The 16,150-nt window shown below is 43.4% G+C and overlaps 1 protein-coding gene across 8 annotated transcripts in view; it reads left to right on the top strand.

The window, feature by feature from the left end:
• The window catches only part of KCNJ6 (potassium inwardly rectifying channel subfamily J member 6), a 237,211-nt gene that overhangs the window by 53,107 nt on the left and 167,954 nt on the right, over window positions 1–16,150 (top strand). For 6 of the 8 annotated variants that reach the window (XR_012160918.1, XR_012160919.1, XR_012160924.1 and 3 more), the window contains exon 2: window positions 11,402–11,448. The exons of 1 other annotated variant lie outside the window; for it this stretch is intronic. Coding sequence is in view for 1 of the 7 variants with exons in the window: in XM_073360849.1 (XP_073216950.1) it covers window positions 11,424–11,448 (25 nt within the window). In the remaining 6 variants the exon portion in view is untranslated. Of the gene's footprint in view, window positions 1–11,401; window positions 11,449–16,150 lie in introns of those variants that run through there. One more of the 8 variants, XR_012160929.1, reaches the window with a different exon arrangement.

The raw sequence follows: 16,150 nt of genomic DNA on the forward strand, positions 1-16,150 counted from the left end.
AATCCAAGGATATTTTAGTACTGGCAGCATGAGACCTCTAGTATGCGTCACTCAAATTAAAGTCTCTCGTGATCAAACAGCTTTTATTCCTGCATATTAGCGATAGGTGCATAAATCACTGGTCATCCTGTTCCCTACTGTGATTTGTTGGCCTGTAGCAGACACCAGCTAATCCCATATCTTTTGCTTTACTGTTAGGACATTTATCCACAAGCATTCAAGATTGATAACTCAGACAAAAACAGTGACTTTGAAACAGACAATGCCACTTTTGACATTGAATGCCACTCTCCTTCCTCTTTTGCCCATTCGATCCTTCCTAAAAGAGTTATAATAATCAATTTTAATATTCCAATCACATGAATCATCCCACCAGGTTTCAGTAATACCAACTAGATTAAATTTATACTCATAAACTGAACAATTCCAGTCCTCTTGTTTGTTACCCAGGCTCCAAGCATTGGTGTATAGGCAATTAAAGAATTTCTTCTCTTCATATCTTTTGGTTCCTTGATAAAAATTTTTCCTCAGTATCTTGATTTTGTGCTAAATGAGTATTCATTTCTTCTCTTTTTATCTTCCCTTTTTGCTATTACTTTAACACCCTCTTGACTACTCTAGCCAGCCTGTCCCAAGGTGATTGGTTCCCTTTCTATTGAGGTGAAGGCCATCCAAACTATACAGCCTCCTCTCCCCACAGAAGGTGGACCAATGTTCCACAAAACCCAAACCCTCCACCCTGCAACACTTACCTAGTCAGCACTTCAGTTCCAGAATCTTCTGTGCATTCTATCTTCCTTCCCTCATGGGACAGGAAGGATCTCAGAGAAGGTCACTTGGACATTCTTCTTTTTCAGCACCCTTCTGAGTTCCCTGAGTCATCTGTTATCTGTGAGATATTGGCACTAATGACACTGTTGCAGGATATGAATCATCAGCAATGTAAACTTCAGAAGCTTTTCCAGTCTTAGAGTGATGTCTCATGTCTTGGCTCCGGGAAGACAGCACACTGTCCATCCTGCTGTCTGCCTGTCCTTTGCAGAATTTTTCATTATTATTATTCTGAGTATTGAATACCCTACTAGGAGCATCTGTCTTCCTTGGGTGGCTGGAGATTTTTGTGGGCAAGCTTGGTTTTCTTACAGGGTGGGCCGAGCTGCCATCGATGGGTGTGTCCCTTACATTTCTCCTAGCTGCTTCAAGGGAATGACCTCAAAAGATTTCCTTCACAGTTTCCATGCTGGGGACTTGGTATCAATTGGTAACTTTTAGTTATGTGGAATTCCTCCTGGTCCTCAGAAGGACTAGATCCACTATGGGGACTTAGTTCATTGCAACACTGAGCCTCACTGCAGTGGGATCCACAGCCCCGAATTAGTTGCCCAGGCTCCCTATACAATGCATAAGGAGAGTTATGCACCTAAAGAATGAGATCTACAGAAGTCAGCATGCTGAGCATGGAGCCACTTAAACTACCCAATAGGAAATGCTAAGGATGGGGGTTGGGCCTAGGCCCCACCTCTCAAAGCGACTTAAGTGCCTAAATTGAGGCTAGAGGGAGGCGCTTATCTTCGCTTGGGATTCACAGCAGCCATGAACTGTGCTGAAATTAAGCACTACGCCCAGCCAGTCCTTTCTCACAAACAGAGGAGGAGGAAGAGGAGGAGGAGGAGCCCTCCTGATTCCCTACTGGGTAGAATACTCACATGGGATTCTGGCCAAGAGGAACAGAGACTTGAACCTGGGTTTCCTACCTGGATTAACCAGGAAGCTATGGGGTACTCTGGGGTAGGTTGAACTGTTCCACTTTGCATTAAATATTTAAATATTCATTGGAGGAGGGGCATGATTATGACTTACCCACATCCCAGGAGAGTGCCCTAACCACTGGGCTACCAAGTCATTCTTACTTTCTGTCTAGCTCAACAAATATATAAGTGGCCTCAGAGCATGCCGACCAGCTCAGACCTCATTGGCAAGATAGGCAGGGAAATGCCTAGTGGGGGAATCTGGTTGAAGTTTAGGTATGAGCTAGGCACTGGACACATGAATTTTAGCAGCTCTGCACATGCTCAGAGAAGTTTAGGTCCTATGGGGACTTTATCGACAGAAACTTAGGTGCCAACAGGATTAGGCAGCAACTGAGCAGGGGTTTTGAGGATCTAAAATTTGAACTTAGGAGACCAAAGTGGATCTAAACAAAAAAGTCTAACTTCTCAATGGACAGAAGTACATATACATGCCACCTGGGCTAAGCAAAATAAATAAACGCTCTGTGGTTTTAGCTAGCACAGCTGTGTTGGTAGAGAGATATTTAAAAGGGTTTGAGGGCTTCAAGTTAAACCTTCAGGTGTGCTGTAGGACTTTTGTAATGACAGATGAAAATCAGATGTGTATTTTGTCTTTCATAGCAAAGATACTAAGAAGCTAAATCTGCCTTTAATTACATGACAATATCACCACTTTTTTTTACCTTTTACTTTTGCTCCACCCCCCCGATATTTCATCATTATTCTACAAACTGTAAATGCTCCCATTATTTCCTTACCAATGCCTTCAAATGCTATTTAAATAGCTCTTCTACAGCTGACAGCAGAAGCTGCAAGTATTTAACTGCATAAAAAGGTAAAAGAGAAATGTTCATAAAATAACCTGCGTATCTTGGCAGCATTAGCACAATAAATTAAGTAGATTTTTGAAATCAGCAGTGCTGAGACTCACTGCCAAAGGTGGCTTCTTAAAAATATTTTTCAGATTCATGTTCTCTGCAGTGGAATATTGTTAATGTAAAGATATGAGAAAATCTTAAGGTTATTTGATCAAAAATGATAAATTGTGATTTACTGTAGCTCAATCCTTACTTAAAATGTCAAACATGACTTTCTTTCTCGTGAATACAAGTACACTGTACTCTCTCTTGCTCATACACATCTTAGGCATTTTCTCCTGTTCAAAATATTCTTTCATTTATTCTTATTCTGGCAGATTCAGGGAGATTAATGAAAAGTATGCTTACATCCTAAGCATGACTAGGGTCAACAACATTTACCTGTTATTCCTGCTCTTAGAAAGCATTTCTACTCCCAAACCTATCCCACACCACCACCAGTGTGTGGAAAGATTATTCAAATGCTCCTAAGATGTTAATGCTTATATTATGCAGCTAATCAATTCAGTTTTTTCTACAGCAGATTTCACATACTATTCTCCATGCTATGTACCTTGGCTCTAATAGGAGCTGAAAAACTTGCTCAAAGTGAGAGCTTGATTTTTGTGGCTAGGAAAAATTGAGGTTTTCAAATGCATATCTCATGGACCAACGTGAATGATGGGGAAAGTGCTAATACAGCACAGTACTAGAGTGTGCTGCATTATTTGAGGTCCTACAGATGAGATGTTAAACGTGGTCTTTTCTTCTGTGTCTAGTATGTGCCCAGGTGGAAATGAAAGATCCTGTGGCACTTTTTTGAAAAAAGAGTAACTCCAACACCCTAGTCAGAGAGGATTTTGACTAAATTAGGCTCTACTTTCCAAGGTTGTGTGTAGACTATTCCTGAGCGAATAACGCATAATGACTGCTGCATTTGCCTACACACCATCACTGAACAACAAGTGTCTAAATCATTTCTGTAAAGCATTTGGGGATGTCTTGAGTATGAAAGGCGCTACATAAAATGAAATTCTATTATTCTCTTTTAATAGTGTATCAAACAGAACACTATTTCTGTGCAGTTTTGAAAAGTAATTTAAGATATCCCAAGATAGATTACACCATCCTACAAGCTCATTGAGGTAAAAGTTGCATTTAGTGGTTAATTAGCCACTACCAAAGAGGATATATCAATGTAATTACTAGGGATTTGTCACTGAATTTCTTTTGAAAATGACAAAACTCCACAAAAAGATAGTATAATAAAAACAGTATATTTCCGTTCTGATCCATAGTTGGAAATGTATGGCCAATAATAAGGTAAGGAAATACTAATAAGAGGTTTTAACTAGAAATGTGCTAAACGCCCTCCAATTTATTAGTGCACATCTGCATATATAGTACAGTCACTCTTGTCACCACCTTGTTATCAAACCAAACTAAAGGACAATGATCTAAATAGCTTAATCCAAGTCAAAGGAAACACTATAGTCAGTGATGAGCTTGAACCGGTTGTTAAATTTAGAAGCCCTTTTAGAACCGGTTGTTCTGCGATGGACAACCGGTCTCTAAAGGGCTTCTAAATTTAACCGGCCAAAAGTGGCACCCTGGGCGCCGACTCCATGGGTGCTCCAGCCCTGGAGCACCCAAGGGGAAAATTTGGTGGGTGCAGAGCACCCACCGGCCCCAGCTCACCTCCACTCCGCCTCCGCCTCCTCCCCTGAACGCGCTGCCCCACTCTGCTTCTCCGCCCCCCCACCCCAGGCTTCCCGCGAATCAGCTGTTCATGCAGGAAGCTGGAGCAGGTTGAGAAGCAGGCCACAGCTTCCCGCTCAGGCCCAGGGAGGTGGAGGGGAGCTGGGGCAGGGGGACGTGAGGAGGGCCGCCTGCACCGCAGCAGGTAAGCCGGCGGGGGGGTGGGGGGGGGCGCAGGGGAACCTCTCCCTTCCCCAGCTCACCTCCGCCACACTCGGCCTGAGCGGGAAGCCACCGTCTGCTTCTCAGCCCTCCCCGGCTTCCCGCCGAACAGCTGATTCACGGGAAGCCAGGCCGGGGGGAGGGCGGGGCAGAGAAGCAGAGCGGGGCCACAAGTTCAGGGGAGGAGGCAGAGTGGAGGTGAGGTGAGCTGGGGCCGGGAGCTGCCAGTGGGTGCTCTGCACCCACCAAATTTTCCCCATGCGTGCTCCAGCCCCGGAGCACCCAGGGAGTCGGCGCCTAAGGCGCCACTTTTGATGTGATCAGTGCGGGGAGTGGCCGCTCCCTCTGCTCCCCCCAGCTACACTCCCCCGCCCCTAGGAGCTAGAGGGACCTGCCTGATGCTTTCTGGGAGCTGCTCCAGGTAAGCACCGCCGGGACTCCCCACCTCACGCCCCAGCAGTTGCCTCTGGCTCTTAGGCGTGGGGTGGGCACCCACTACGGTGGCCCATAAGACCCTCCTGCCTGGTTCTGGGGGCAGTGGTCCTGGGGGGGGTGTCAAGGAACGCAGGGGGCTTGGATGTGGCAGGTGTCCCGGGGCGGTCGGGGGGGGGCAACGACCCCCTCGTGTGGTGAAGAGGGAACCCGTTGTTAAGATTTTGGCAGCTCATCACTGACTATAGTTGAGGAAAACATTACAATAGATTTTACTATCCTTTCATAAGATTCACAGAAGAATTGCAAAAAGAATATGTCTCAGCCCATGCTTATTCACTGCAACTCAGGTGGCTTTAATACTCCACATTTTGATTACTCTTGGGTTTCATTTGGGATACAGGTGATTTTCCCCTTCCACTCATGTGTGATTCACATATTGTCATGTGCAACACTAGGACCTAAGGAATTTCAAGTCTCTGCTACCTTTCCAGACAGTCCTGATATACATCCTGTGACAGAATGCCAAGGACTCAGGAGCAGGCAACCAGACAGGTTTTTACACAAGGGTCGCCATTTTTCTTTAGAACACAGTGCATGATATGAAGCCAAACATGGTATACTGGCCAAGAGGGCATAATAATGCAGCTGCCACTGTCTCAGTACTGTGTGCGACACTGATCTAGACTCAAATCACAGCAAGTAGTGCAGTGCCACAGTCTGACAATGCAATATCAGGCTGTTCTATGTTTGCCTTAAGACAGCATATAGAAAGCATGTATCCCTAAGTTTCTCAACGTACACTGGAACGGGTTAACAACAGGGAACAACAATGGTGTTTGAAGTGTACTGCAGCCTCCAACAAACCCATCAAAAAGAACCACGGCTGAACGTGTAGCTCAGAGAAAGACAAGAAATACAGGTTTCAGAGTAACAGCCGTGTTAGTCTGTATTCGCAAAAAGAAAAGGAGTACTTGTGGCACCTTAGAGACTAACCAATTTATTTGAGCATAAGCTTTTGTGAGCTACAGCTCACTTCATCGGATGCATACTGTGGAAAGTGTAGAAGATCTTGTTATATACACACAAAGCATGAAAAAATACCTTCTCCCACCCCACTCTCCTGCTGGTAATAGTCACGCGATTACAGACATGAAAGTCACTATTTTACAACAAAAAAACTTCAAATCCAGACTCCAGAAAGCGAGAAACTGCTGAATTGGAATTCATTTGCAAATTGGATACAATTAACTTAGGCTTGAATAGAGATTGGGAGTGGCTTAGTCATTACGCAAGGTAGCCTATTTCCCCTTGTTTTTTCCTACCCCCCCCCCCCGACGTTCTTGTTAAACCCTGGATTTGTGCTAGAAATGGCCCACCTTGATTATCATACACAATGTAAGGAGAGTGGTCACTTTGGATAAGCTATTACCAGCAGGAGTGTGAGTTTGTTGGGGGGGTGGGGGGTGAGAAAACCTGGATTTGTGCTGGAAATGGCCCAACTTGATTATCATACACATTGTAAGGAGAGTGGTCACTTTAGATAAGCTATTACCAGCAGGAGAGTGGGGTGGGAGGAGGTATTTTTTCATGCTTTGTGTGTATATAATAAGATCTTCTACACTTTCCACAGTATGCATCCGATGAAGTGAGCTGTAGCTCACGAAAGCTTATGCTCAAATAAATTGGTTAGTCTCTAAGGTGCTACAAGAAATACAGATTCTCTGGAGACAAAGAGAATCCACAATCCCTTGAGTGAAATGATGGCTGCTAATAGCTAGCCCATTTCAATTGAGGAGTGTGCTTTGATCAGCTGATCAAACTGCAGGAGCCTTGTTACCAGCTCCTATCCTACACAGTGATCCTGGGTTGGAATGAAGGAGGTCATCTGAAAGTACTAATATTGGTAGGTGGGGAGGAAGGTGGGATTTAAAGCAGTTTTTTTTAAAATAAGTCCAAGCTAAGGTGCTTTATGTAGCAATATATTTTTCATACACCAGTTTACTAACACCACAAAAAGGTAGAATCTGCCTCCTGCACTTTGTACTCATATTGTGCTTTCCTTGCTGAGATGGATGTGGGCATGCAGGAAGTCCCTTATCCACACCGCACATTTGTTCAAGAGCAGGACATAGCAGCAGCCCAAACACTTAGGGCAGGTCTACACTACCGCCTAAGTCAATATAACTTACAGTGCTCAGGTGTGTGAAAAAGCCCCTCCCCCACCCCAAGGGACACAAGTTTCGTGCAGACTACACCGGCGCTATGTTGGTGGGAGACACATAGCTTCCGCTTCTCACCAAGGGGGAGCTGTTATGCTGACGGGAGAACAATCTCCCACCAACATAGCATGTCTTTACCAGACGTGCTACAGCGGTGCAGTTGCACCGATGTAGCGCTGTAGTGTAGACTTGCCCTCAGAGGAGCACAAGGACTGCTTGCTCTTGCTTGCCCCAGGATCATACAAGAGGTGGGGCCATGGCCCTAATACGCCCTGTGCATCAGCCCATAAAGCTAACATACCAGAGGGATCATTCTGTGCCAGCCTAATACTAGTGCAAACAACACACCTCCCTGTATCTGGAGAGACTGAGTGAGAGTTAATCTCCCTGGTGCTCCATCTGCGGTGGCAGCTCTGTACCATCTCTTACCTAAGGGAGCCTGGGAGCTTAAATTCATAAATTTGCTAGACACTAAAAATCATGGTCTTAATAAAGACACTGATTTATGGCTTATTACAGCCATCTGTAACCCATTAACAACCCCCCCCCATTTCATCATATGACTGCAGGGCTGTTAATGGCCCACTTCACCTTGAACTGTCCCTTAGAATACGTGGTAACTACTTACGCTGTCCTATCTGTTTGATCATGTATTTAGCTGTGGCACTCTGAGAACATTCCCAGACCTGAAGAAGAGCTCTGTGGAGCTTGAAAGCTTGTCTCTCTCCTCAACAGAAGTTGGTCCAATAAAACATATTACTTCACCCACCTTGTCTCTAATATTCTGGGACTGACATGGCTACAACAACACTGCATACAACAATGTCCACATGAAGTTCAGTTCTACTCTGAAAAGTGACAATGGTAAAAATAGCAACTTCTTGCTCCCATTGTGTGTTCAGAGTCAAAAAAAATTTTTTTTTCCTTTTTAAAAAATGTGTGTCAGAGCTCATCTAGCTAGAGGAGTGAGCGCTAGATTCCTTCCTTTTCATTAGAGCTAGTTGCAAATTCACAAAATTTGCAATTTTGACAACAGTTTGTCAGAATTTTTTTTAAAACAAAAATGGGCTGAAATTTCTGACTAGAATTTAATTCTGCTTTTGGAGGTATATGAAAAATTTCAAATCTTCACAGAAATTTTGATTTTCAACAGTAACAAAAAAGAAATGAATTTTTTTTCAAACCAGCTCTATTGTTAACTAAGTTCCAAAAGCAGATTCTTTACCATCTGAAGAAGAGATGCCAGAGTATAAGATGATTTAGTAGTTTCCAATAGACAAAAAATGATTTAAATATTCTAAAACTGCTGCAACAAGCTGAATCTTGGTTGTCATCTTGGGTTCTCTCTGTGATAGGCGATCCAGGTTGGTAATGTTTTTAGAAGCTTGAATTGCTCAGATTTCTTTTTAAATCTGGTACAATACAATGGCAAAACTGCTCATTGAAATTCAAGTTTTTGCTCCAATAAGAGTCTGTTACTGATTCACTGATCATTGTCTCTGCTTCACGTAAGCATTTATCTGAGAGTGTTTCAGGTCATTATTGTAGGAAAGTGGACATTCTGTTAGGATTTCAGTGTGCTAGGTTCTCCTAAACCAGTGGTTCCCAAACTTGTTCCGCCACTTGTGCAGGGAAAGCTCCTGGCGGGCTGGGCCAGTTTGTTTACCTGCCACGTCTGCAGGTTCAGCCGATCGCAGCTCCCACTGGCCACGGTGCTCACTGGAAGCAGTACATCCCTCGGCCCGCGCCACTTCCAACAGCTCCCATTGGCCTGGAGCAGCGAACCGCGGCTAGTGGGAGCCGCGATCAGCCGAACCTGTGGACGTGGTAGGTAAACAAACCAGCCCGGTCCGCCAGGGGCTTTCCCTGCACAAGCGGCAGAACAAGTTTGGGAACCACTGTCCTAAACAGATACTTGGTCATTATCAGAGTTCAAAATGACAAAACTGTCTAGCCCTATCCTTCTTTATTACACTAGATATTTTATTTTAACGAATAGAATGACATTCTAGTCTCCTCCTCCCTCATTATGAGGCCTTATCATTAGCAGGGCTGTTCAATAATATTGAAGACTAAATAGTTAATTGTTAATATTATAACTTGTTTCTGTCTGATAGATCTAGCCCTTTGTCTTCAGAGCCAAAAGTTTGTCTTCAATTGACTATTCGTTCATCTGTCAACTATAAATTCGGTAACAGAATTTGATCTTAAAAACACTTCTGAGTAATTTAAAAAAACAGACATGATACGGATAAGGATTTTCAAAGGGATAAGTGTTTTGCCTTGATGCTGGATATTATAGAAGTCACTAATCTACAACATTCTGAAAATTTCTCTCTATTATTGGCACTGCTGCGTTGGTTCTAATTAGTGCTCTCTCTCTCATTCTTCCTTTTCACAACAATGCAAAAACCTGGCTCCACATTGCTACCTTATGAGTATGGCTTGGGTCATTAACCTTACTCACCTTCACTGACTTGGAGCGTGACCTTAACTCTGTCACACAGTGCGAAATATATTGTGTGACAGATACAGCAGAGCAACATTATTTAGTATCCTTCTGTTAAAGTCACAAATTCTAATTCTTTCTATTGCTAAGAAATGTTAGATTTGTGGGATTTTTGTTAGTAAAACTCTTGGGTTTTGAGATAAACATAGAAGCAAATTAGTTCACATACAATTTTTCAGATACTTGTTCTGAGTAGCAGCCAGCACTGGATTAAGACATGGGGACTATAGGTCCCGTGCCTAGAGCCTTGGCTCCCAGAGCTATGTAATATCAGAATTTCAGCTTTCATTTTAAAAAAAATACATGTGGAGGGTTAGCTCTCAGATTTGTGAGCAGCATGTAAACATGACCCAAGGTAATTCATGCAGTGATGTAGACCCATCTTCCAGCAGACAGAGTTGCCTGGCTCCCAAACCACCGCCTCCTACTCTGGGTGCGGCCCCCACAACAGATGCTCAAGGGAAAAGGGGTCCTTACCACTACACCCACCACTGGCAAGGGAGACAGCACCACCAGTCCAGAGTAGAAAAGTGGTCCCCACCTCCTGTACACAGCCAAGAGATGGGCCCCAGACACTGAAGAAGGAGGCGTCCCCGCTTCTAGCTCAGGTGTCATCTAGGTACCTGGGAGGAAGGGCATCACAGACACTACCTCATCTCCTAGCAGATGGGAGAGGCCCAGCTACTGATACCCCACACAGGGGTAAAGCCGTGGGCTTTGAAGGAATTCGGGGGACACACATCAGGGCAAAGTCCCAACCTGGGACACGCCTAGAGCCCCAGGATTATTTTAATTCTGCACTGTTAACTACCTGAGTCTGCATGCATCTTGCACCAGAGAGAGTCACCAAACCCCAAACTGCCACTAGAACACACCAGGCCCTCACTGCTCTGACCAGGACAAGTCTGCATAACAAACCACGCTGTGCTGGGGCCCGAGCTACAGCCCACTGTCAGTCAGTGGGAGTCTATTGAATTCAATTGGCTTTGGATCAGGCCTTAGCAATGAGGGGCTTAGCAGCAGCAGACCCAACAAACAATGTGACCAGAACAAGGAAACAGATTTTAGGAAGTTTTTTATTTTTAAGCTTGTACAGTATTTTTTATGCAAACAAACAGCACAAAGGAACAAGTGGATGGTTAGGTGGAGCATATGCATCCTTATGTGCCATAGGGATAAATGAACTGACTTGTTGATTGGTTCCTTTCAGTGTTTATTTTCAATGGTTTGACATTCACCCAAACTGCCTAACCTCTCCACTATCATTTCTTTATCTAAAGTGTCATCTGAGGGGGTTCACTAGAACTGAGATGTCTTAAAGCATTGCAGTGTGGAAAAGAAAGAGCAATTTCCTCCTCCACAGTCTCTTTGATAGAAGAAGTTCAATATCTCTATCTACACACATATGCTTCTCATACTTCATGAATACAATTCAAGCACAATAAGAGCTCCCTAAGGAGGGCCCATTTAACAGCAAAATTAGAACAACAAAACACTGTAGAAGTATCTGGAGGATTTTCCTGTTCAAAAAATTTGATCATTGATTATTCCAACATTATTTAGGAAATAAGATATACAAAGAAGTGATTCAGACGACAATATCCCACATAGCACCACCTCCAGTCAAGTGTATTTTATATATATATTTGTTTGTTTTTATTTTGTCTCTAGGAGAAGCACAAAAGAGAAAGAGATGGCCAAATTGACAGAGTCGATGAGTGAGTACAAATAGGAAGTTCAACTTTTTTCCTCCCTACTCGTTTTGTTTTTTCATACAATAGCACAAAAAATAGGAAATACTTCCTGGAAACAAAGATTTCTTCCAAGCCCATTACTCACCCCCACCTCCATGCCTTGAATCATTCCTTTCTTAAACCCCACTTGAAGACAAGACAAATTTCTCCTTCCTCACACCTATTCTTTTATTAAAGTAGATTTATTTGGGTCTTTGTGGATTTAGGTCCTTATCCAGCTAAGTACATGTTTGACTTCAATGGGATTACTCTTAGTTCTAAAGTTGATAGGACTACTAAAGTCAAGCACATGATTTAAGCACTATACTGGATCAGGGCCATAGTGTAAATTCTTACACTCAGCACAGTCCCACTGAATTCAATGGGACTGCACAGGATGCATATCTGCAGAATGTGCCCCATATGAATTATGCCCTCAGAGGTATGTGAGAGGCCTCTCAATGATTTCTTAGGGCTCTGGTATATGTACATTGTTTTGAATATGTAACCGCTAACTGTACATTTGGGGCTTGTTCTATAATTTGAGATATGGTTGATGAAGAATTGTCTATATTTCTTGTGAGCTTGGAAGAGTAAGACCCAAGTTCATAAGCTGACAAAGTTATTCAGTTATTCTCCCAAAAGAACTGAGAGAAATTAAAGGAAGATCCTGGAAACTGACTATTTTTCCCCTGAAAGCTTGTCCAATGCATGGGTCTAGGAGAGCTTAAATAAGGTGAATTTTAAAAGGGAGAAAAGAAAATATTTTACTCTGTCTGGCTAATGCTAAGATACCATTTTATAAAAAGTGAAACTATTCTCTTAGGGTTTTTCTGCATTTGAAAGTTGATCCAGGTTATGATTTTCCAGGTTAAGTGATCTGAAACTACTGTTCTAAAAGAAGTGCTATGATGAAGTGGGAGTTTTTTTGTAATATTTTTATGATGCCTGTGTGTGCCTCAGTTTTCTTCTATGCCTTGCATGGCTACCCAGTGAGGGGAAAAAAGATTATGTTTGATATAAGGGACTTAGGTAGCTAGGCAACACACTCCCCTGAGTGGACTGAATGGGTCATTAAAAAGAATGGTCAAAGGCTGATGTGTGTGCTCCGCCTCACCAGGACCACAGCTTCCTCCCTGCACCTTGTGCTTGCAGGAATCAGGTGTCACTGGCTCTGTGGCAGTACAGGGAGCCTTCTGGAGCCCTGCTGTCATGGGAGTGAGCAAGCAAGGCAGCACAGAGAGGTGTGGTCAGGACTGCAAGGAGGAGGTTGAACCCTCAGCTGTGGGAGGAGGCCACCTCGCTGCTGAATGGCTCCTGCCTTCTTGATTACCCAAACTCCCAATTATATGAACAAAATACATGTACTCCATGCTATTCAGATAATCAGGAGTATACTGTTACCTTTTACAGATGGATTGTGTGTGCATAAATGCTATCTTCTGTGTGCGCAAAATCACTTGTGTAAGTAATTTGCATGTACACAAGTAGAAGCCCTTTGAAGAATTGGCCCTAAGTATCTATTTCTATTCTACAGGACTAGTAGATCTCCCCAACAAAAAACCCAGTTAAGTGAATCATGGGTCTCAAAAAGTGTTCCTAAGCATTATGATGAACTGTACACAGTATGACTTCTCGTGTAATATTTGAATACTGATGTGTCACATTGTTTAGTCAGAAACTGTGACTGTATAACTTAAAACAGATTTTTACCTTGCAAAATGAAATTGCAGAAACTCTAAGGAAGTTTATGGCATGTGTTATAGAGGAGCTCAGACTAGATGATCACAGTTGTCCCATTGGGCCTTAAAATCTACGAATAAGACATTTAGAAGGCTAATTCAACTGAGCTATTATTAGTCTGTGCTTAAAGAGGTTTAGCTCTCCAACATATCCCGTTCCAAGGTGCGTTTGTTCACCTTTTCATCATGGTTTATGAACAGTAGAATAATGAGAGAACTCTGTCATTCAGGTGACAGAATATTAATCTTTGTTTCCCATAAAATGTGTTTGCAGGCTCTCTTCTTATAACAGGGCCCTTCCCTTGCTAGAATAACAGCTAATTACAGAAAGGTAGTTTCACAGTGGATACCAAGCCACTGCCGTGAATAGGGTGTTCTATTAATTTATATTAAATGGAACATGAATCACACTTGATTTGATCCTACACGTACAGTTTGATGGAATTAATTTCAAGATTAACTCTCTTTGGGCAAATTCAAACTTAAAACAAATAAAAGCCTGTGTTTTTTTTTCTTTCAGATGAGATTAGCCTGATCCATGTAATGAATAGAAAAGAACAGAGAGGACAATACAATTGTAATAAAATGAAAATACAATCTCTTCTTCATGACAAAGGTTGAGTTCTGTGAGGAGAATGAAATTCTAAAATAGAAGTTCATTAGGCAATAAAGCAAAGAGCTCTCTTGCCTCTATACAAATACGAACAGCATTAACAAAAGGATAGCAGGATTGTGAATTTATATCTATAATGAGAAATAACACTGAGGAAACAAAGATTTGCCTTAATCAGGAAACTATGTTATTAATACAGTATTGCTGATCCCTACCATGCAAAAAATCTTGATCCAGCCCACCATCATATAATATTTTAAAATAGTTGAGTTTGTTTGCCTTATGGTTTTAAGCCTTTCAGGTTCAAAATGTCAAGCTTTTCTCAACAACTGTGAGGGACAGAAACTTACTATTTAAATGAATGTTGACCATCCCATATAATCATATGACTCCATGTGCTGGGCCTTACGAAACTGATCAGCTATCATCAGAGTGGACAACACTTAATTCTACCCATGCCAAGATGAGAAAATTTTATTTTTCTCAAACTCAAAAGAACTAAAGGCAGACTAGCCAAGAACTGAATTCTAAGTGAAAGGAGTCATTTCTGTTTGCCTAAAGAGAAACGATGATTATAGGTGGGGCTCATTGCACCACCTATTATTAGAAGTTGGCCAACACATCCCACTGTATGACCCAGTTTTCAATTGCTTATAACTTTGCCACACTTTAACCAGTTGACCTGAAATTTTCCATGCCAGGTGTCTGCCTTAGGCGGATATACTTTTTTAATGTATTTAAGTCAAAATGGTTCAGTTATTTCTAGATAAAAACACATTTTGATCTGCCCACATTAAAAAAAAATTCTGGTGATTTTTTCTTTGAAAAGCTCCAGAGCCCCCCATGTTTTGAAGCAGGGATTTGAAATTTGGCAAGCGCATGGCCTGTGTGTCAGGGATGCACCTTTTGCCTTCTCCTTGAAAATCTGCATAAATCTGGACAAGTTATAAGCCTTTGAAAAACTCACTGTTTGCACACGCTCAGAGACTTGCAGACTTTTGCAGCTAAAAGGTCTAAAGATTCTGTCTGCATTGAGCATGCACCAGACCAGGTTTGCACAGGATTTTCCTTGCAATTGCAGCTTTGGTCTATGGTGAGCTGTGCTGGTCCAGGGATAGGAACCGAAAGCAGGGAGCCTGTCTGTCCTTGTACTCTAATACAGTGGTTCTCAAAGCCGGTCCACCGCTTGTTCAGGGAAAGCCCCTGGCAGGCCGGGCCAGTTTGTTTACCTGCCGCGTCCGCAGGTTTGGCCGATTGCGGCTCCCACTGGCTGCGGTTCACTGCTCAAGCCAATGTGGGCTGCGGGAAGGGGCCAGTGGGAGCCGCAATCGGCCAAACCTGCGGACGCGGCAGGTAAACAAACTGGTCCGGCCTGCCAGGGGCTTTCCCTGAACAAGCAGCAGACTGGCTTTGAGAGCCACTGTTCTAATACACACCCTGCTGGCACGCAGACACATGGAAGAGGAAGCTTCCTGATACAAATGCAGAGAAGATAAGAGCCAGGCCAGGAGAGTGGGGAATAGATTCAAACGAGGAGCTGGGGGGGGGGAAATGGACTGGTGTCTGGGGAGGGGTGGCAGCAGCAGGGAGTCTGGGACTGACTGGGCAAGTAGACTGGTACTGGGAGCCAAGAAAGGGAAATGGGGCGGATCAAAAGCCAGTGGGTTAGGGGTGACTGAAATCAGATGAGGAGGCAGGAGGAGGAGACTGGGAGCCAAGGGGACAGGGGACATGGGCCAGGAGGGAGGGGGGACTGGAGGCTAGTGGGATATGAGAAAGAGAGATCAGATGAGGGGTCAGGAGGGTGGGAACTGGGAATATGGACTGGGGACAAGAGGGAAACTTGGAATGGCTGGTCAAAGAGAATGGGATTTGGGTTGGGGAAGACTGGGATGAGAAACATGAAGAGTGGAGACTGGAACTGCCTAGATGAGCAGACTGGGACTGAGTTGAGGAGCTAGGACTGGGACAGGGCAGAAGTTCTCTAGTTTGGGGGCCAAGGGGAAGAGTCCGTGCCCATTAGAGCACACTCCCCTCTAGATCCTGGACTGGACCCCAAGATTCCTAAGTCTCACCATTACTCTGTCAGCAAATATCTGTGAACCCACTGGCAAACTGTCCCATTTACTTCTAGTCCTGGTGCATAGAGAATGCAACCTATTGTTGCTACCAATTACTCCATTAAAGTGGCAGAGGTAGGAAAGGTGGATCTAAAGATTACAACCCTGCTAATTACCCATGTGAGTATCAATATAATGCCATAAGATTCAATTTTTTCAATTTGCTTTAAAAAAAAAAAAGCCTAGGAAGTGACACACATTAGATTAAAAGA

The sequence above is a fragment of the Lepidochelys kempii genome, chromosome 1 (genome assembly GCF_965140265.1).
Source record: "Lepidochelys kempii isolate rLepKem1 chromosome 1, rLepKem1.hap2, whole genome shotgun sequence".
Lineage (NCBI taxonomy): Eukaryota > Metazoa > Chordata > Testudines > Cheloniidae > Lepidochelys > Lepidochelys kempii.